Source organism: Chiloscyllium punctatum, chromosome 38, assembly GCF_047496795.1.
Source record: "Chiloscyllium punctatum isolate Juve2018m chromosome 38, sChiPun1.3, whole genome shotgun sequence".
NCBI classification, from domain to species: Eukaryota; Metazoa; Chordata; class Chondrichthyes; order Orectolobiformes; family Hemiscylliidae; genus Chiloscyllium; species Chiloscyllium punctatum.
In genome coordinates, this window is record NC_092776.1 from 32,721,506 (window position 1) to 32,743,420 (window position 21,915).

At 37.6% G+C, this 21,915-nt stretch overlaps 2 protein-coding genes across 4 annotated transcripts in view; one reads left to right on the plus strand and one right to left on the minus strand.

Annotated features, from left to right (window-relative positions):
* The window catches only part of edrf1 (erythroid differentiation regulatory factor 1), a 66,647-nt gene extending 58,341 nt beyond the window's left edge, over positions 1-8,306 (plus strand). The window contains exons 24-26 of one of the 2 annotated variants that reach the window (XR_011954690.1): positions 1,021-1,181; positions 1,564-1,755; positions 5,114-5,218. Coding sequence is in view for 1 of the 2 variants with exons in the window: in XM_072557566.1 (XP_072413667.1) it covers positions 1,021-1,181; positions 5,114-5,285 (333 nt within the window). In the remaining variant the exon portion in view is untranslated. Of the gene's footprint in view, positions 1-1,020; positions 1,182-1,563; positions 1,756-5,113 lie in introns of both variants that reach the window. The other variant, XM_072557566.1, reaches the window with a different exon arrangement.
* mmp21 (matrix metallopeptidase 21) lies at positions 8,269-19,654 on the minus strand. Of its 2 annotated transcripts, XM_072557573.1 has the most exons (7): positions 19,156-19,654; positions 17,999-18,695; positions 17,635-17,774; positions 13,096-13,237; positions 11,549-11,806; positions 11,297-11,469; positions 8,269-9,061 (listed from the first exon to the last, which is right to left on the minus strand). In XM_072557573.1, the coding sequence occupies exons 1-7, from the start codon at positions 19,378-19,380 to the stop codon at positions 8,762-8,764; spliced, it is 1,935 nt and encodes a 644-aa protein (XP_072413674.1). In that variant the 5' UTR covers positions 19,381-19,654; the 3' UTR covers positions 8,269-8,761. The 2 variants fall into 2 exon arrangements, with proteins under 2 accessions (XP_072413674.1, XP_072413675.1); XM_072557574.1 differs by lacking the exon at positions 11,549-11,806.
* Between the last annotated feature and the right edge of the window lie 2,261 nt (positions 19,655-21,915).

Consider the following 21,915-nt stretch of genomic DNA (forward strand, 5'->3'; position numbering starts at 1 on the left):
GTTTTGAAAAAGATATAGCATCAAAAAGAAAGCTGCTTCAGATGAAGAATAATTGATTGTTTATAGAGAAATAAGAGAAGGAGAGCTGTCTGGGCAGGGAGCAGTTAATGGATGAGTACTTTTGGTAACTTGTATAATCTCTTGAGAAGTTGCAAAGGTAATTTAACATTACCACTCCCTTGATTTTGCATAAAATGAATTGAAACCATTAAGCCCACCCTCTTAATTAGTAAATTTTTAACAGTCCTGACCAGAGAAGAAACAACAAATGCATTGCTAGTGTTGATTTTGGTTTCGAGTTCTGTATCGTATTTAGTTACTCTCATAGATTTTGATTGAGCTCCACTACTGAGGTGCTGCTCAATGTCTTCAGCAGAGCTGAGGGACCTCACTACTGTTTATTGAGGTCCCTTATGGCCAGAGATACAGAGGTGCCCAAGCTTATGAAAGTGCAGCTGTTATACTTCAACTGCTGCTGGAGGAGCCTGGCCAAGCTAACATTTTGGGATTGTTGCTCACCTTTATTTGATGGGATGTTCAGGAAACACCTGTGTTGACAATATGGGAAGGCAACCTGTTGTCTGTTGCCTGTTGTCTGTTTTCACCCTGTGGGTTTAATACTTGTTCCACTAATGTACATTATAGCATACTTCAGGAAATCAGTGCTTTGAAAACCACCTTGTCATTAGCTTTTCAAAAAGGGATCTCTGGGGACGAATCAGGAAGCATGCGTTAGGCTTATTCTGTTTCAATTTTCACTATCCCACTCTGTCAACAACTCCATAGCTAAGAAAGGGGCCAGATGTTTTGACTACAACGGATTGGTTTTGACCTGACACCAAAACTTTTTTACCAAAAAGTTAGCTAATATGGCCATGTTCTCTGTTTATTGTGTATGGACATTTGTCAAATTATCTTAAATCCATCATGGAGAGATAATAGACATTGAAAATTTGAATTGTCATGAATGTTCAGAAGTCATCTCAAGTTTAAAATTTCTCTTTTTCATATTAATATTAGCAAGGAAATTGTCAAGCATGCCATGATGGCAAAATGCCTGAAAATGATTCCTCCAGCTTGAATGAAGAAGAGATCATAAATCTTGTCAACATTTTTGAAGCTCGATTTTCTTTCCTGTTGTTTCAACTTATCAAACTACTGACCTCTAAAAAGAAAAGCAGGTAATGCAATGCAGTCCTTTCTTTATTTATCAAATTACCACTTTTTGCCAATTTCCCTAGGTATGTTTGTGTATGTTTCGTGCACAACACAATTGTTTGTGTGTATGAGAACATAAAATACAAGAAATAGTAGCAGGAATAGACCATACTGTCACTTGAGCTTGCTCCACCATTCAGTGTGATCATCGCTAATCTTCTACGTTAACTCCACTTTCATGCTTGCTCTCCATTTCACTTAATGCTCAAGGACACCAAATACCTGAGCCCTAATTACATTCAAAAAAGGCACATCAATAGAAAATTCTAAAGATTCAATTTCTCCTCATCTCATTCCTGAATGATTGATTAATCCTTATCCTGAAGCCATGTTCTTGTTTTCCAGTTCATCTGCCAGAGGAAACAACTTCTGTGTCTTCTCTGTCAAGCCCCCATCAGAATCTTTAATGCTACAATGTGATCACCCCGCAATCTTCTAAACTCCAAAGAGCATATGCCTAATTTACTGAGCCTTTTCTCATAAGACAATACTCTCTTAGGAAATAACCTAGGGAAACTTCACCATACCATCTCTAAGGCGAGTATATTCCTTGGATATAAAGATCAAAACTGAACATTGTACTCAAGGTGTGGTCTAAGCCAAACTCTGTACAATTGTAATTATCCCTTTTGTAAGCATTTTTTATGCTCAGAAGCCATCAATCTCTGAATTGCAACATTCAAAAAAACACTGTTCTACCCAGCAATCAGGGTGGTGCTTACTTAAAATTTTAAATAGGTCTTTCAAAACACTTTTTGAGGGTCTCCACAGAAGAGTTCAGGGGTTGCAGGAAGTGAATAAGGATGAGAGACAGAAAGGTGCAGACTTGAAGTTAGGAATGCTGCTGTTAAATGGGATTAAAACAGAGAAGTTCCAGGGCCTGATAATTTACATCCCAGAGTACTTAAGGAAGTGTCCCTAGAAATAGTGGATGCATTGGTGGTCACCTTTCAAGATTCTATAGACTCGAACAGTTCTTATGGTTTGGAGAGTAACTAATGTAACCCCACTTTTTTATATAAAAAGGGGTAGAGAGAAATCAGGGGAATTATCGACCAGTTGTCATGACACTGGTAGTGGGGAAAATGACAAAGTCCATTATAAAAGATTTAATAGCAGAGCACTTGCAATATAGTGACAGGGTCTTTCAGAGTCAGCATGGACTTATGAAAAGAAAATCATACTTGACATATCTATGGAATTTTTTTGAGGATGTAATTCGTAGAGTTGATGAGAGCAAGACACTGGATCTGGTTCACTTGGACATTGAGAGGCTTTTGATAAGGTCCCACATAGATTAGCATGTAAAATTAAAGTGCATGGAATTGGGGTAGTGTACTGATTTGGATAGTGAACTGATTGACAAACAGGAAATAGAGCAGGAGTAAATTAGTCGTTTTGAGTGACAGCCAGTGACTAGTGGGATACTGCAGGAATCAGTGCCTAGATTTAGTTGAGGGAACTAAATGTAATAGCTTCAAGATTGCAAACAACACAAAGCTGGGTAGACAGATGAACTGAGGAGAATCCAGAGATGCTTCAGTGTGATTTGGATAGATTGAATAGGTGAATGCATGGCAGATAAAATATAATGTGGATAAATGTGAAGTGAAGCAAACACAGAAAGGCAGATTATTTGAATGGCAATAAGGTTGGGAAAGGGGGAGTTACAAAGAGATTGGAGTGTCCTTCTATACTGGTTGCTGGAAGTAAATATGTAGGTGCAGCAGGCAGTGAAGAAGACAAATGATGTGTTTGCCTTCATAGCGAGCATATTCAAGTACAGAAGTAGGGATGTTTTGTTGCAATTGTACAGGACCTTGGTGAGACCACACCATGGAGTACTGTGTGCAGCTTTAGTTTCCTTATCTTAGGAAGGATGCTCAAGCTGTAGAGGGAATACAGCAAAGGTTTACCAGATTGATTCTTGGAATAGCAGAACTGACTTATGAAAAGAGTCTGGATTGATTAGGACTTTGATCTCTGGAGTCTAGAATAATGAGGTAGGATCTCACAGAAACCTACTAAATTCTAACAGGACAAGATACAGTAAACATGGGAAGGGTTTTCTGATGAACATGGTAAGGATTTTTCTGATGAGCGTGGTGCCCAAGATCAGGGTCACTCTAAAGAAATGGGGTAGGCCATTTTAGACTAAGGAGAAATTTCTTCACCCAGAGACTGATGAGCTTGTGAATAATTTGCCACAAAAAGTCTTTGAAGCCAAAACGTTAAATGTTTTCAAGAATGGTGTGCATATGATTCTTGGGGCTAAGAGGATCATAAGGTATTGATAGAAAGCAAGAACAGGGTATTGAATAGGATGATTAACTATGGTTATATTGAATAGTGGAGCAGGATCAAAGTACTAAATGGCTTACTGTTCTTGTTTTTTTTATATGTTAATGTACTGCTGATGTGGCAGCCGAACTACACAAATTCTGTTTATGGGATATAGTGAAGAGTTGAGAGCAGCTGAATAATGAATATTCAGGAACAAATTCTAGGAGTTAGGCAGCTAAATCAGAACTGAGTAGTGCTGGGCAGCTGCAAGGGTGAGAGCATCACTGGTACTGTATAGGGAAAGCAGTGACTGGTTTGGGCGTATCCTGTGAGCATAATACTTCAGTGTAACTGAGAAATTGGAAGTTGAAGAGCTTACAAGGCAGCATTTACCTGATGCAACAGAACAAGATTGGAATTCTGATAAAACATAGGGGCAATTTTAGCCTGGTGAAGCTAGCTATCAGTTAAGTGCTGAAATTGTTGTGCATGAGTACTGGAATGGAGTTTGAGTCCAGGGGCAGCTTAGATCCAGAAAAAGGTGATTAACTAGAACAAGAGCAGTTATTAATGCAGTCCATGACCGAATTATTCTGGAAGGAAATTACAAACCGGGTTGCCCAAAATGAAAAATTATGATCCTTATAAAGTTTAATGAGATTTGTTGATCCATCATGTCATAGCTATCTGGGGGAAATTACTGAGAAATTTGTGGGATCTGTCTTGATCACATTTACCATTAGATTTGGTCTTTGTGGTGTTCAATCACAGTCTATTACCCATATTTACCACATATTAGTTATGGTTGTTCAAATGGAAGTTATACATGTACTGTTGATTGTATTAATGTTCTAATGCAATGTATATTTAAGTTTATTATTCTTTGTTCAAAAGCATGGAGTTTTGTGGTTTCATTCTCATATTATGTTCCTGGGATACTGCATTTTATTGAGTTAAAGAGGAAGAGTTATGTTCCCAGGCAGACTGTTGCATAAATTTGACCATTTGACCCACAATTGTGACATTGTAGCAAGACTTTCTTATTCTTGCACTCCAATTCCTTTACGATAAAAGATAAAATACCAATTCCCTTCCTTTAATGCTTGCTGTACCTATGTGCTATTCTGTATTCCTTCTAATTTCTTCTGATAGTAATAAGTTTTGTGCCTTTTAAAATGATTATGCCATTCTATCAGTACCAAAGTGAATTCCTCACCTTATGTTCCAACGTGGAGTGAGTATGTATGATGGTATTTTGTTCTGTCAATTTAAGTATCTTTAGGACTAAAATGTGAGGAGGTTTTTATTGTCTCTGAATGGAGAGTGAGGAACTTGTGTTTATGAATAACTCGTAAGTGAACTATGCTCTCTGTCTTATACGTGTATTCTTGTCAGAGGCAAAATCTAACTCTTTAATTTTGTCTACAGTAGTTCTATTGTTGCTGCTGTTAATCAAAATGCAAACTTAGATACAAGTGGTATTTCAGTTGAAGATGGTTGTTAGCTTATTGTGGGCTTCATTGTAGTTAAGAGCGATTTGGATCAAGCTCAATTTGTCAAATTCTGTACTAATTTTAGCTTAAAGTAATGACATTGTTTTGTGTTTTTACAGTGGTGTTGGTGATGATCGAATACTGTTGAAAAACTACAAGCATGCTTATTCAACATTGTTGCGGGCAACAGCAGATAAGGACATCCCTCTAATACAGAGAGTCGAATTGATACTGAGTTTACTGAAACATTTATCATCTAGATCATCAATTGATGAGACTGGATCTGTGTGATCATCAGTTGTTTCTCCCATTGTTGTACTCAGAGGCCCATTATAAAATTTGAATTTATTTTTGCTAAGATGATCGTTGAACAATGATAGTTCAAGTAACCTGTTTAAAGGCAAATTAGCAAAATTCAAAAGGCATTTATCACTCAAGATACATAAATCTTAAATCATTGGAGTTATCGGTGTGGACAGTACTTCAACAAATGACTGGTCCCAATTTAAACTGTCTTTGTAGCAATAATTTAGTTTACCCATGAATGTCATATTGACACACAGGCAAGAAGTTCCCAGGTTCAGATCCTGTTGTGAGTAACCCATTTCCATCAGGCTGTCAGTAAAGCTGTTGCTGGTACCTATATTATCCCTGAGGTGAGAGGAGGAATAACATTCACTGTCCCTATTTTCAATAGCTTTTCAGTTACCCTTCTCAGAAATGGAAGAAATGCAATGTCCGGTAAAGACTTTAGTACTTCAGATTTGAATAGTTTCTTCAGACATTCTACCTCCACTTGAAGAATGGCCATTTGATGAGGAACTGAGGAGACCTGTCTCACAACATGTGTCACTGCCATCAAGAGAAAGAGAAAATTGCTAACCGAAATAAACTGTTTTTTGTTGAAATGAAATTGTTCTTCAAATATTGTGAATTACAATATGTGTGCACCTTGTACTCAAAGGTTTGTCAGTGAGTTTCTACATGCAATACGTACATAATTGTTTACATTGTAAATACTATCAAAATGAATGACCCTCTTCAGATGTTGATTAATGAATGGAAGTAGATATATTAATGGATTTTTAAGCCCTTAACTCGCAAAGCAGTGTTTCATAAATTGGTACAAGTAGCAAGTTGCATTTTAGTTGCTTATTAAACAAAATATTCATATATTAATAACTAAGCTAGCATGTTTCTCTTGGTGGCAATGTACGGATAGTAAAGATTTATTTGCTTTTAAACCAATCTGTCGATGAATCAAGTGGAAACCAGTACCGTGGAGCTACTTTCAAGGAAAAAGGTGAATTAACATTTTTGAATATCTGCATTCATGACTAGTTGATGAATATCAGGATGGTTCTTTAAATTTCTTAAAATGTGGGAATTGCTGGGAAAATCATAATTTATTGCCAATTACTACTTGTTATTAAGAAGGCAATACTGCAGTTGGTGTGATGCAATTGCTGCCACAATACGGAGGGCATTTTTGATCCAGCAACAGTGAAGGAATGGGAATATCTAAACTTATATAAATAAAACTTGGGAGTTGATAGTCCTGTGCACCTGAAGACTTTGACTTTCTAATTGGAGGTCATCAGCTTTGGGAGAAAGGCAAAGATATCTTTGCAGTTTCCTACAGTGCATTGCATAGATAGAACATAATGCTGGAATTGAAGGTGGGTGCACATTTCATATAGGAGATGAATTGCTGACCATGTGGAATTTGATGTATGGTGTTAAGATCATCAACTGTTGCAGCTATGTGTACATAGGCAATTGGACAGTGAATTGTATCATTTAGCCCTGAGACGGGTTTGGGAAGTCAGGAGGTAAATCATTCTTTGTAGAATACCCAGCCTCTGATTTATTTAAGATGTTTATATAGATTGTCCAGTTGAGTTTTTGGTTAAAAATGATTCCCATGATGTTGAGAATGAAGAACTTGACTGTGTTAACGGCATTCAGTGCCATGAAGTAGTGAGGCTCATTGAAATTGTCAATGGTACTTTTGTGACACAAATTTTACTTGCCTCTTATCAGCCTTAGCCTGAATGGTTTGTCGTCATAGGCTTTTTTATTGACATTCAAAGAGGATGTAAGGCAGGAAATAAGCAGCTATTTATGTGCACAATTTTCATTTTGGTCATTAGTACTGATAGTTTTGTGAAATAAAGGAGTACACTTGCTTCAGAATTATTTTAAAATTATTTAACTTTCATTGCTGTTGCAAATGATTGGGGGAAAAAGGTGTTACACATGATAACACACTCTTTGGTCAGAAGGTTAAATGTTTACAGTTACACAAGCAGATTGTGTTTTGATAAATAAAATTCAATAAATGAATGTCTGGTTGTAAGTTTGCTCGCTGAGCTGGTAGATTTGTTCTCATTTGTTTCGTCACCATGTTTCATCAATGAAGCCTTCATCAGCAGTTCACTGATGTTACCTCGCATGGTGATGAAACTTCAGACAACACATCTACCAACTCAGTGAGCAAATGTACAACCTGATCCATAACCTGAGCTACAAATCTTCTCTAAAATCACAAATGAATGTCTGCTTTTCAAGATGTACAGTTTGTATATTACATAATAGCATTGCAGGACTTTTGCTAACATGTAAAGTTTGTAACTACAATTGTGTATATACGTTGAAAAAGTGTGCAGTGTTCACCAGGTAATTTGGAATGCAACATTCTTTTCTAAAAATCAGGATTGAATTTAGAAATTACTTCATGTACTGTCAATTTAAGAAGTGTGAAGAATGGGAAAATATAGAAGCACATGTAGAATCTGGGACTAGTGTGCCTGATAACTAGTACCAAATGAAGATTCTGATAGTTTTGTTTAGGTCAGGTTTTATTCCCTTGGTTTTCTATGAAGTTTCCACTGTATTTTGGGCCGAATTGGAGAATTTTATTCAGTGAAAACAGCTCTTTATGAATCCATCTCAAAATTTGTCAGCTTTAAAAAAAAATGTTAAGTGGAAGATCACTCGGTTTCACAGGATAACACAAGCCATATTAAAAATGTTGGAAGTTAAATGAACAAGCTGGTTACTTTATTTATAGTTTATTGCAAAAGTGTTGCAAGATCTGAAATTCTTTTGTAATTTTTATAGTTAAAAAGTCAGATTTTTCATGTTTCCTGTTCAATAAGTGCATATTATCTGTATATGAGAGCTCTGCAGAGTTTACTCAGAAATACAAATTGTTTGGGAGAATTGTTTGGGTTTTTTCTTGCTGCTAATAGACACAAACTAATACGATGTGACATTTTTAAACAATATAATAAAATATGAAACAACCCGTCATGCAGTTTGTTGTCAATTGAAGTCTATGTACAGTGATACCAAACAAATATGTAAGCTAGAACAGGCAGTGAAATGTCAAGACAGTTTGAATTAGAAAACAAATTTGTATGTAGTACTTACATGGAAAACAAATTAATTAGTTTGACTACATTTGTTTACTTGTCCACTGTTTTCACAGTGTTATAAATACGTTAGCCTTAATGTATTATGATTTAACAAATATAAAAGTCTTTATCTATGGAATTACCAACAGTGTGGCACAACTTTACTACAGATGGTTTCAACTTTTAATTTCTAGTCACATGATTTTGCATATGCCTGGGATAAAATCTTGTAGCATTAAATGTAAAAAGCAGGCTAATTGTGCATTTGCAATGCAAAACCGCCTTTGTCATATATGCCTTAACCACTTTTCACAGGTTTCCAGTTTGTGAAAACATTTGCAGCAATTTTTAATTCTTATTCAGCATTGAATAATGGACATCACAAATATCAAACCACTGATCTGATATATTTTTCTTAGGCATTAGACCATTTATTGGCAATAATGGGTTCTGCTTTTTATCCCAGTCATTGACCACTTTCCAAAAGAAATTACTTTTGAAGAAAAATATGGACTGGTAGTGGTATGAGTAGTACGCAGCATTCAGATTTTCAATGGGATGATCATTCTGTACAACTGGTGGAAATACGTCTATAATTCTTTTTGGATATCCATTAATCTGGTTAGTATTCACATTGAAAGTGATCACCTATAAAGAAAATGAATGCAGTAAGACTTGAGAAGTGTCCATTTCAGGTGTACAAAAGCATCACTTTTTTTGTTTCCAAAGTAATCCAGTATCCCTGAACCATAATTAGATGAAAAATCATTGGACAAGCCTTAAAAAAAAAACTCTTCCCCTCAAAGGCTCAGTCATCATTATCAAATTATTTTCAAATAAATCTTAAAGTTACCATCAAATCTTAAAATACTGTCTCCTGCTTGTTTTTTTTAAAATCTGTTTTACGAATTAAAATGGTCCTTTAAGAAAAAGAATTATGGTCTGATGAAATGTGTTGACTGAAATTTTATAATGAAAAATTGTCACTGATAAGTGACCAGTTGAGTCACTAGTGAAATCAGCATTTATTGGTCTATTTGCACCTATGAAACACTACATCATGCAAGAGTGCAATAATGCACTAATCCTGTACGTACAGATGTTTTCAAATATTAAGTTCTTCTAGCCAAACCAAGATAAACGGCATAAGAATTTTTTTTAATGGCCTGTTCAGAGTTATGACACTGGTGAGACTTGAACCTAGACACCCGACTCAGAGTTAGGGACACCAACATTGTACCACAAGAGGCCTAGGCATTAGAATTTAAACAGATCCTGTCAAGCTCCCTTGTTTATCTTAATTTTTCATCTATTAGAGCATTTAATAATCTGATGCATGAGGGCCAAGTCTATGACCTTGACTAATGAGATTTAAACAGGAACAACAGAGAATAAGGTAAATTACATACTCCCAAGACCCTATGATAGAGACATAGAGATGTCCAGCACAAAAACAGACCCTTCGGTCCAACTTGTCCATGCTGACCAGATAGCCCAACCCAATCTATTCCCATTTGCCAGCACCCAGTCCATATCCCTCCAAACCCTTCCTATTCATACACCCATCCGACGCCTTATAAATGTTGCAATTCTACTAGCCTCCACCACTTCCTCGGTATAGAGATGACACAAAATTACATTGAGGAAAAGCTAAAAAGGTAAACAAACTAAAACTACAATCATGCAGCTTCAATTGTATACTTAAGCAGTTGACTGATGAGAGTTGCAGCAAATGACCATCAAAAGGGTCATTTATCTTTTAAGTGTCAGCCTTAAACTTCTGCTCTTTAAATAAATAAATGCCTTAAACAGCTTCTGTAACAAAAGGGTCAGCATATTAACAAACTTGGCAAACTCGAATCAAATTGTTAGTCTGGGATATGATGCACCCTGGTGCCTGCAAAGCCCACTGGTGATGAAAGGTCTAGTGAGCCTGTGGACTCCACGTGGAAGTACTCATACACCCAAATGTGAACATAACCATTGAAAAGGGGGCAGTCAGGTGTTAAATCCACCCCATGCCTGCTGTGCCTTAACTTTTTTTTAATGGTTTTTAATTTGTAGCTACCCAAGCTCCTTATACTCCAATTGACTTTTAGCTATTGTATGTTGGAGGCAAGTGGTGTAACTGATTCAATTTGTGCTGATAAACATTATTTTCATATTCTGTTCAGCGAGGCTTCCAATGATGAGGCAATGAGAAGAGGACATGCAGAAAAAGTTAGTATTGAAGGAATCTGAAGTCCTTTGAGGGTTGGAGGAGGTCACAGGAATGAGGAAGGGTAAAGCCTTGGAGTGTTTTGAACAAGAAAATTAGAATTTTAAAAATAGATTGATGGATAGAAACCAATATAGAGCAGCAAGCAGCAATAATGGTTAACAGGATTTACCATGTGTTACGATCTGGCCATCAGGGTTCTGAATGAGCCTAAGTTTGCAGAGATTTGAAGAAGGGAAGTCAGGCGTGCAATGAAAGAGTCAAGCCTGTAAGTTACAAATACATGAATTAAAGTTCCAATGGTGGGACAGAGGAGTGACAGGAAAGGAAATTAGGGAACAATGTGAAGAGGATGTATAGTCAGTTTCCATTCTAAATGTGGTTGTAGAGAACTGCATAAATGTAAGAATTTCAAAACATTTTGACATTCAACACAAGGAATTCCAATCTTATTGAAATAACATTTTGACTTAATTGTTTTTGAGTGTAGTCTGTAATTAGTTTAGATAGTAATCTTCAGTAGTGCATTTAGTGAGGGTTTTCCCAAAATAGCATTATTCGAGCAATTTCAAATGGTAGCAGAATTTGGCACAAAGGTGGCCTAATGGTTCATACTGCCAATTCCAGCAATGTTGCCCACATCCCAAGGACACAAAAAAACTTACATTTGAACTTTTGAAGAAATATATGTTTTGGTCCCTTTTATTGTAAAAAGCAGTATCAATTGGACCTTGAACACCTGGAAAACCTTCAGATATTAATTTGGGATATTTCTTTCCCTCTGCATCCTCCGTGTATGCTTGATCATTTTCATTGTCATATCGCCAAAATTGAGTACCTGTAAAACAGTAAAAGTAGATATTAAAATTAACATCTCATTAATTAACTGGTATAAAATTTGTTGATGACTGAATCACCTTTGAAGAAATAGATGGCATCTCTTGTCCATGTCCATATATGTACAAAAGCATTAATGCCACTACTTGGGATTCCTTGCCAACCAACTGAGAGTGGAATGGGATCTCCATAGCGTGTTCGATTGTTACGATTTTCATAAAGCCAATACAAGTTATTTCTGAAGAAGTATGTGTTAAATTGAATTATTGTCTCCCCATATTCATTCTTCTCGCTATGAATCCAGTCAAACACTGTGTCGAAAGGACTTTTGCATACACCTAAAAAGAATGATCTGAGTCAAATCTATTGCCATTGTAAAATAAAGTTCAGAAATTATGACTCTTATATTTTAGAATGTTGTATTTGTGATGGCAAGCAAGTCACATGGTTCTGTCAGCATCTGTGAAATTAGGGATTTTGGATCCAAAAATAACTCCAACTCCGAATGCACTGAATGCAAAATCCCTCCTTTTGCTCATCTGGATGAGTCAACACTTAATTTGCAGCTTTTTACACTCAAATATCCAGGCCACATTCTTTGTTCCTTCAGTTTGGCTGCATTTTCGTTTGATTTCCTGACATTAGTCACTTGGTGGATCAACTTTTTGCACTAGCTTGTTTTTATTAAGATAGATTATTACAATTAGACTGGTTAGAGAGAAGTGGGGGGCATTTACGTTGCATGAGAGCTAGATGTTTGGAGGTGCAACCTTTCTCAAAAAACGTTCACGTTCTGGAACAAATTGCTATTGTTTCACTCATTGCAAAGGGAGTGTTGGGTTAATTTTGGTCAGAAATCTCAGCATACAGAAGGTAAATTATGTATTGAGTATAATAAATAATGGTCTTGTGGACAGATTCTCATTGCTAAAGGCTGCTAGAGGAATTTCTCAGTATTTTTCTTAAATTGTTTTGTCTTTCCAAGGAGATTATTTAGTTCCGAATTGCTGTTGTGAAGCAAGATGTTACAAGTACTGTATTGGAGGGGTGAGGATTAGGCCTCTCCACTATGTCACCACTGTATCTCATTTAAGAAACTCTTTAATTAAGAAACCCTTTGACCAAAGCGTTGGCCATCCCAATTAGTACCTCCTTTGACTTAGTATCTATATTTTTAAGCATTTATGGAAAAGAGGTGAAATTTGTACATTGTCAAAATAACAAAACTTGCTTTTTAAATTTTAAAGGTCTCCAGATTCGTCCCTCAGTTTCTTAGCCTAGAAATGAATTGTTTAATCAACTCTTCTGAAAGCTCAGATCTTTCATTGACAAACAACCTAAAGATGCAGTTCTACAAGAATTTCATTGCAAATTGCTTTACCGACAAACTAGGGAGAGACTAAGCTGTAGAAGGTTCTATTTTGTTGGACCAAATCATTCTAAAAGCATGCCTCAATGTTATTTTCCACCTGCAATATTATTGTAATTGATTATTTATTTTTTATTGATACTGGATTTGATTGATGGCAGCCTGTAATATTAAGAAAATGTCTTTAATGTGTTACAGGTAATTAAAATATTCATTAGATATTACTGAAATTTTTAAATTTGGGTGTTTTGCTCTTACCATAGAGTTGCTGAATCGCTTTCCTGTCAAGCCAATCCAGCTCAAACATCGAATCTTGTGGAATGTAGCTGGGCTGCATCACTGAGCCCATTCTGTAGATATGAGGTAAACCCAGTACATGTCCTAATTCATGGACAGCCACCTATACATTTGGGCAAATTGAAATATGCCATGAAATAAGCTAACCAAAGAATGACTAGTCAACTCCATAGTACATCTGCATCCTTTGTGTTCCAATGTTGGTTAGATTACCATGCTGAAACAAGGACCATTAGTTTTGTATGCTTTCAAATTATTAATAGTGTTAAAACCCAGAATATATAGGTAAGTTTAAGCAAGAAATGCTTTCAGCAAAAGCAAGGACAATAGGTGCCTTTGATCGGAAACAGAGAAGATCTGGAGAAACTCAGCAGATCTGGTAGTATCTGTGCAGAGAGAAACAGTTAATATTCCAATGTATTTACAAACGGTTAACTCTATTTCTCTTCTCATAGATGCTCAAAACACCTGCAATTCTTCAGCACTTTGTTTTTGTTTATTTCAAGAAAGTCCTTGAACTGTTTTGTTAACTGTTTCAAACACTTGACAGTGAAGATACTACAACTGGCTTTACCAATCTGGCATAAGAGGGAAATTCTATTTTCTAATTTTGACATCCATTCTGGCTATTGAGGGAGTGCAGCGTAGGTTCACGAGGTCAATTCCTGGAATGGCAGGATTGCTTTACACAGAAAGACTGAAGCGACTGGGCTTGTATACCCTTGAGTTTAGAAGACTGAGAGGGGATCTGATTGAAACGTATAGGATTATGAAAGGACTGGACACTCTGGCAGGAGGGAACATATTTCCGTTGATGGGGGAGTGCCAAACCAGAGGACACAACTTAAAAATACGGGGTAGACCATTTAGGACAGAGATGAGGAGAAACTACTTCACCCAGAGAGTGGTGGCTGTGTGGAATGCTCTGCCCCAGAGGGCAGTGGAGGCCCAGTCTCTGGATTCTTTTAAGAAAGAATTGGATAGAGCTCTTAAAGATAGTGGAGTCAAGGGGTATGGAGATAAGGCTGGAACAGGATACTGATTAGGAATGATAGCCATGATCATATTGAATGGCGGTGCTGGCTTGAAGGGCAGAATGGCCTACTCCTGCATCTATTGTCTATTGTCTATTGTACCTGCTGGCAAGCAGATCTAGCTTGCCTGCACTCTCCCTAGAGAGGCTGTTTAAAATTGCCATCCAGTCTTCCACTGCATTGAAACCTACAGTGGAGAAAAAGGTATTTAAATTATTCTGTGCTGACTGTTTGAAGAGGCTTGTTGCTTCAGTCCACAGCTCTACAACCACCTATGTTCCTCATCCTCCAGTACCTATTCAACTTCCTTTTACAAGTTATTTAAAGAATCAACTTGCACTGCCTTTTCAAGAACCAGTCCATTAACTCCAAATTGAAATACTTCTCCTCATCTCTCTAGATCTTCAGGCTCTGATTTTAACACTCTGACCTCTGGTTATTGATTCACATGGGTGGGAAGAGCTATTCTATGTCTATTGTCAGGCCTGCAAGTCCTGAAAACAGATCATTAGTTGTTGTTTTTTTAAAGCTATATTATCCAATTTTAAAAGTGGACATTGGCAGAGTCTAGCAATTATATGATGCAAGTTAACTACAATTCTGGAAAATTCTAATAGCAATGATCAAACCAGGGTTTATACATTTATCCTCTTGGCATCTTCTGCCCTTTCATTTGACTGGATACGACAGTCACAAACACAAAAGAACAACAGTAATACTCTCCAGTAGCAAAGGAAAACAAAAAAGTTAGAATCATCAAACCGTTTTTTTACTTGTGGAGCACTAAAGCATCATCTATTTCCTAAGATGAACAATAGATTCTTGATTCTGGATTAGTGGTGCTGGTAGAGCACACCAGAGGGTAAAAACAAATTGATAAGAAGAAACTGAATCCTAATGGGCTTGTCACATGACTAACCTCCTCTGGTCTCTGAAAAATTTAATTGTGATGTTTGTGTTCCTCCCCATTCTTACCTCAATCTGCTAAGAATCAAACTTAACATGAGATTCCAGGCTAATGTCTAAGCCAGCCTCAATCCAAGTAAATTTCCTGAAAACTTGTTTCTCTGAGGAAAAAAAAATGTACTTGCCTGCAAAGTAAACTGATTCCCTCTTTACATATCTTGACACACCCTCACCACCTTTGAAGAAATTCTTTAACACCTCACCTTCAGTCAACTGGTCAATAACTTACTGGACTTGGCCAACCTTGTGAATGAATATTCATGTCTTTGATTTTTAAGTTATTCTCAATTGTAAACTCCTGTTCCTTTTGCTTCTTTGTTTGCTTGTTTGTTAGTGCACGGGTTGTAACAATCATCCCTGGGTTCGAATGCATGAACAAACCATGCTCAAGAAAATTTGTTGTGGGTTACTTTAAAATCAGACTTCACCAGCAGGGGCTTTGGGAGAAATACACCACATTCCCCTTCAGAAAGGGGGTTGGGGGAAGGGGGGGAAAGACCACTGCTTGTTAACAGAAGGTGGAAGATAAAAGAGTTTGTTTTATCGGCCTCCCTCCTGTGTTAACACATACAAAACTTTTCATCTTCAAATTTTCATTCAAATTTCACTGCTCCAAGGAGAACTATCTTGACTCTTCAGCCTCTGCTCACAGCTAGCACGCATCCCCTCTATCCTCTTGCTCTTAATTGTCCACAGGACACCTGCTAAATCCTAAAAAATGACAAAATAAAAACAAAATGTTTGGGAAGATCAATGGGTTTGGCAGCATCTGTGGAAACAAACAGTTAATGTTGAAAGTCTAATATGACTCTTCTTTGAAGCATTTTTGTCACATTGGACTCAAAACATTAACTTGATTCACTCTCACAGACTGCCAGATCTGTGGGGTTTCTCCAGCATTTTTTATTTTTATTTAAGACTTCAACATTGATAGTATATTGTTTTTATTTAAGTGATTCATGAATTCTTTTTACCTCTACTTACAAACAAATTTTTTTTTTGTTTAGTCATCTTATCAACCTGCCCTGCCATCTTTAAGCATTTCTATATATCATGGTTATAACATCATAAGAAATAGGAACAGGAGCATTCAGTATGATCACGGTTCATCCAACACTCTTCACGTCCACTTTCTGTTTTCTCCACAACCCTTGATTCGCCTATTGATGAAGAATCTCCCTATCTCAGCCTTAAGTATACACAAGTACTCTGCATCCCCAGCTTCATGTGGCAAGTAGTTCCGAAGACACTCAACATTCTGAGAGAAGAAATTCCTCATCTCAGTCTTAAATTGACATCCTTTTATGCTGAGCTATGCCTTCTAATCTAATGTCCTCTCAGCATTCACCCTGTCAGGCCCCTTAAGAATTCTATACATTGCAATGAGATCACCTCTCAAACCTCTCAATCTTCTAAAGCCCAATAAGTAGAGTTCCAACCTATTTAGCTTTTGTTCATAAGAAATCCTTCCATACTAAGGATCATCCAAATGAATCTTCTCTGAACTGCCTCCAACTGCTATTTGCAGTTTTCGAAACAAAATCTATGTTTCAATATTAGTTCTCCCAAATCATTTAACATTTATCTGCACTAAACATCATTTGCCACACTTCTGCTCAATTCACTATTTTGCTTGTCATCCTGAAGTCCAGAACTATGCTTAGCATTATCTATAATATTGCTAAACGTTGTATTACCTGAAACATTATAATGCATCTGAGTGTAGATTATTTATTAGAATTGAAAAGAGCAGCAGATCTAAACTTGACTTTTAGGAACACTGCTAGATGCCCCTCCCAACCTGTAAAACATCCATCCACAAATACTTTGCTTCCTAACACTGAGACAAATAGACTCAGGCCTAGAACTACCTAGTGTATTCTTTCCGCTTTGAACTGTAATATCACTCTTTAATCAATAATAACATACACTTTTCACTCTTTGTTTCCCTACTTTTCCTGAAGATGTGGCAACTACCATTATTAAGCATCAATTCTTGACCACATCACAATCTTTTGTCTCAGCTTGACTTTGCAGCTCACCAATCCTATTAGTTATGCTACAAACATAGATTTGTATATGTAAGTTTCTTCATCACTTTTGCTATTTTCCACAATCTGGTTCCATTTTTTTGGGATATTGCCACAAGTAATTTAAAATACATGAAGTGTTGACACAAAATAAAAACAAACCTGCTGTGACTCAAAACGGTGTGAATGCACAGCAAAATATTTCCACCTCTTTCTTTGTACTACTGTAAGGGTAGGCACCAGTGTTAAATAACTATACTATAGCAATGCCATTTAAACATGATCTGCCACTCAAACCACAGTTTTCAAAATGAGAGAAAATTGTGAAATTTAAGGATATTACAACAAATATTCTCTGAAATATTACAGTTCAAGAAGTTTGGAATTGATCTGTTACAAATTTAACCATAAACACAGAAAGTGAAACATAAAAATAAGTAAGGTTCAGAAATGCTGGTGATGATTCTTACCTTCAGTAGGCTAATTCCATTCCCATTGTTTGGTGTTGTAAAATGGTCATCATCGTCAAAATGAATGTCACCAAATTGCCAAGCATGAGCAAATTCCTGTCCATTGCCATCAAATGTTCGTGTGCAGCCCATATGTCGACCTAGAGCAAAAATGATCATGCTTCATACGTTAGTGCTGATCAGTTGGACTACAATTGATGTATACTAAGAAAACACTTTTCCACGGCAAAGTATCAAACCTCACATAATTGTTTGTTCAAATCTTTATTTTATTGACACACAAAAGTTAGCATATTTTCTCTCCTTGGGTTAATGAAGTTAACTAGTCTGTAGTTGTTAAATGGGACATGTATATCAACATTACCTGTCCCAAAGCCAAGTTTGATGTCAACCATTGATGCAGGAGAATGGTTGTCTTCTTCAAACTCTAGAGGAATTACTTCACTCCACATTCTAAAAGCCATTCTGAGCACATGTCTCTGTTCTTCAACAGAGAGTTGGTTGCTATAACCTTCTCCCATCAGGCGCCACGTAAGTTTGGCTTTAGAAAAGGCCATTTTCGGTGCTCTATTAAACAAGTCCGGGCCAACAGGCACCTCTCTCTGACTGGGAGAAAGCAGTATCTCTAAAAAACGCTTCTTGCGAACTTTGGAGGTTCCAATCATGTTGGTACCACCATTGGTATCAGTTGTTTTGTTGAAATCAGAGGTTTGGTTGAGAATATCGTGTGTCTCATTATCCAGCAAAGCACTTTCAGACACTACTCTATCGGGGACCCCACATCGCGGTTTGTTCATAGCTTCCTGGGTGGCTTTGTTTAGCTCTCCAGTCACCGGGATCCCGTTGGCCTTCTGGAACTGTTTTAAAGCTTCAATGTAAGCAGAGGTTGTCGTGGACTCAGCTTGAGATTGTTGCCATTGTTTGGAAGCTGAGGAGCCTTCCTTGATACGATCCAACCAATCTTGCGGAGCTCGGTGTTCATCTGCAGAGTTCTCAGTTTTCTGGCGTTGAATGTTCTCCCAGTTTATTTGATCTGTCCATCCATATTTACGCAGGTATTCCTTGAATTTAAAAAAACAAAATATTTTCCCAAATTCAATAAACATGTCGTACCGAAGTTTAACAGGTAAGCATGCGAATGAGAAAATGCTGGAAATTCTCGATAAGCAGAATCTGTGGACGACAAGTGTCTTAGGTCAATGACTCTTGGTCAGCACTGGTGTGTAAAACTCGGAGGGTATTGGTTCACGTTGCATTTTACACCATTCTCAATCGCCTGAAACTGCAGCCACATTCACATTTCTCCCTCAATTCAGCCACGCCACATCAACATATCTGATCCAAAACCCTGTCCTAAAGAATAGACAAAGGTTGTTCAGATCCCAGGGGAATGGTATTCCAATTAGACATGACAGCACCATCTCCTCAAATACATCTGAGTGGGTTCGTAATAAACCAATATACCACATTCCACAATTCACGAGTTTCACCAATAATAAACGTTCAGCTGTGCTTTCCTACCTCAGCCGCAGCTTGGTTCCCGACGGGACGTGCCTGGTGTTGTGAGGATGGGGAGATGTCCGAGTAATCGCGATTATGAAACAGTTTCTCACAGTGCCCCACAGTGAGCCAGAACACGCTCAGGTATAAGACGAGCCGCATGTTGACGATTACTCGCCGGGCTCGCCAACCTACGAAGATCTTTGGTTTATATACCAAACGCAGCCAGCCTGATACAATCCACATTCACCAAACTTCAAATAACCGAGTTTCGCAAATATTCTTTTCATTCCCACCCGCGGAGTACATCGGCTCCCTGAATTCTGGTGTTATTTGTTAACGGACCCATGGTATATTTACAGCAACACAATTTCAATAGAAAGAACATGTAAGTGTGTCCTTTGGCTTTTGCATTTTAAAAGGTGAGCTGCTGTGTAAAATGAGATTTGTAACCAGGATGCGGTCAGTCTCTTGTTTAGATTTCTAAAGTTGGTAAACACCGTTTATTACAGTTATGTAAATTTGATAGTTCTCTAAATGTAACAGTTATGGAAATTTGACAACCATGGAACTGCGAAAGCCATTTGCGACCAGAATCATCTGGTGACTATGAGTTTAATGTGAAAAAAATAACTTTACATCAATAAAACGTTGTTTCGAGCCTACTTTCCCGATTGTGTTCACATTTTAAATTAGTGTTTTAAACAAAAGGAATTCAAATTGTCCCATTCTCGACCTTATTTACGATCTTAAAAATCACACAACACCAGGTTATAGTCCAACAGGTTGAATTGGAAGCACTAGCTTTCGGAGCGACGCTCCTTCATCAGGTGATAATGATAATCAGGTGATATTTACGATCATTGGTAAATATAACTTGGAGGACTTCGCTTCAGGAAAGGAGTTTTGAGAACATCACGCCAAAAGGAATGCAGTTGGTGATTTTTTTCAGCAATTATTTACTGACAGTTGAACGGTCTGTAGATTATTTTCGGGTGGTTGATGGCGGCAAACTGTAAACTTTAGAGTCGACTGCAATTTGAAGGTTGTCAGGAAAAGTGTGAATCAATCCAATCGTACTTTTACCCTTGTGTAAAAATCACTTTCAAGAACTCTGTAGCATCAAGTCGATTTGGGGAGCTTTATATTCAAAATTCTGAATCGTGCAAAAACTAAAATATAGGAAATTTTAAAGGAAATTACAGGAGATTTTAAATTATCGGAGAGGTGCATCATGGCTGTACCTAAGAGAACGTAACATGTGCAAAGGGGATTGGAGGTTAGATACTTAATTCTCTTAAATGTTTGACATAACTATTATTTCAAAAAGTCATTGATTTTAATTGGTTTGATTATGTTAAATGCCTTGCTTTAAAATTTAAGTAGGTAAAAACAATGAGTGCAGATGCTGGAAACCAGAGTCTAGATTAGAGTGGTGCTGGAAAAGCACAGCAGGTCAGACAGCATCCGAGGAGCAGGAAAATCTATAGAGTTCTTGAAAGTGATCTTTACACACGGGTAAAATACGATGAAGGGCTTTTGCCCGAATCGTCGATTTTCCTGCTCCTCGGATGCTGCCTGACTTGGTGTGCTTTTCCAGCACCACTCTAACCTAGACCCTTAAATTTTAAGCGCCTTTATTGCTTAGTATGAATTGGAATACCAGATTTCTGCACTGGTGGACTTAGGCTCTTGTGGCTTCTCTGAGCTTTAGGTTCATGTCCCATCTGTTCCAGAGGTCTAACAGGTTAATTAGAAAATATTCTGGTTTCCCCAGCCTTTCAACAGCCCTTTTTGAGGCTAGCACTCCTGCAGTATGTAACTCACAATCGAACTCTCCAACACCTGCCTATGATCAACAAGGCACAGGTCAGGAGTGTGATGAAATACTCCCCACTTGCCTGGATGGTTGCAGCTTTAGCAACACTCACAAAGCAGCCTGCTTGTTTGGCATCACATCCACACATATCCACTTCCTCCACCACTGATGTTCAGTAGCATCTTCCAAAAACATTACCTTCCAAACCCAAAACCACTTCCATCTCAAAGAAAGAGAGCAGCAGATACATGGAAACATCACCACCTGCAAGTTCCCTTCCAAGACACAGTCTTGAAGATATGTCCCTTCTCTGTTAACAGGATCATAATCCTGGAATTCTCTCCCTAAGGACATTGTGGGTCTACCTACAGCACATGGGCTGCAATGGTTCAAGAAGGCAGCGCACCACCTCCTGCTCAAGGACAACAAATATTCGTCCAGCCAGCAAAACCCATGTCCCATGAGTGAATAAAAAAATCTGTGTAACCGTGTGTGATCTGGTTGTTGCAACTGTCTATAGAGAAACAGTGACAACTCTGTAGGTGTAGGAAGAAAATTCTAGGTCCTCAGCAACTGAAACCAATGATGAAGCAGCTCTGAGACTGGATTGGCATCCCTATCCCTGAAACAGGAGGTCTTGGTTCAAGTCCCACCTGCTCCAGAGGTGTTTAGTAACATTTCTTGAATGGTTTGAATTTTAAAAAAGTTAAATAATAAAAAAGAGACAGTATTGGCCCACACTTGCTGGAAGAGTATGTTTGTGGCTGGCAGCATATATGAGAAAAGATATAGTCAGTCTCACACAGAAGCAAAAGGGACAGAAGGAAAAAAATCAGAAGTTGATGGCATATTTGATTGTGAGTATGTCAGTTTTGTTCTGGAGTCAGTGATTCCCAATGATTTGAGCTGCACTGTACCTGCCAGGAAGATCTCTGATAACCTCACATTACTCAGAGGTATAC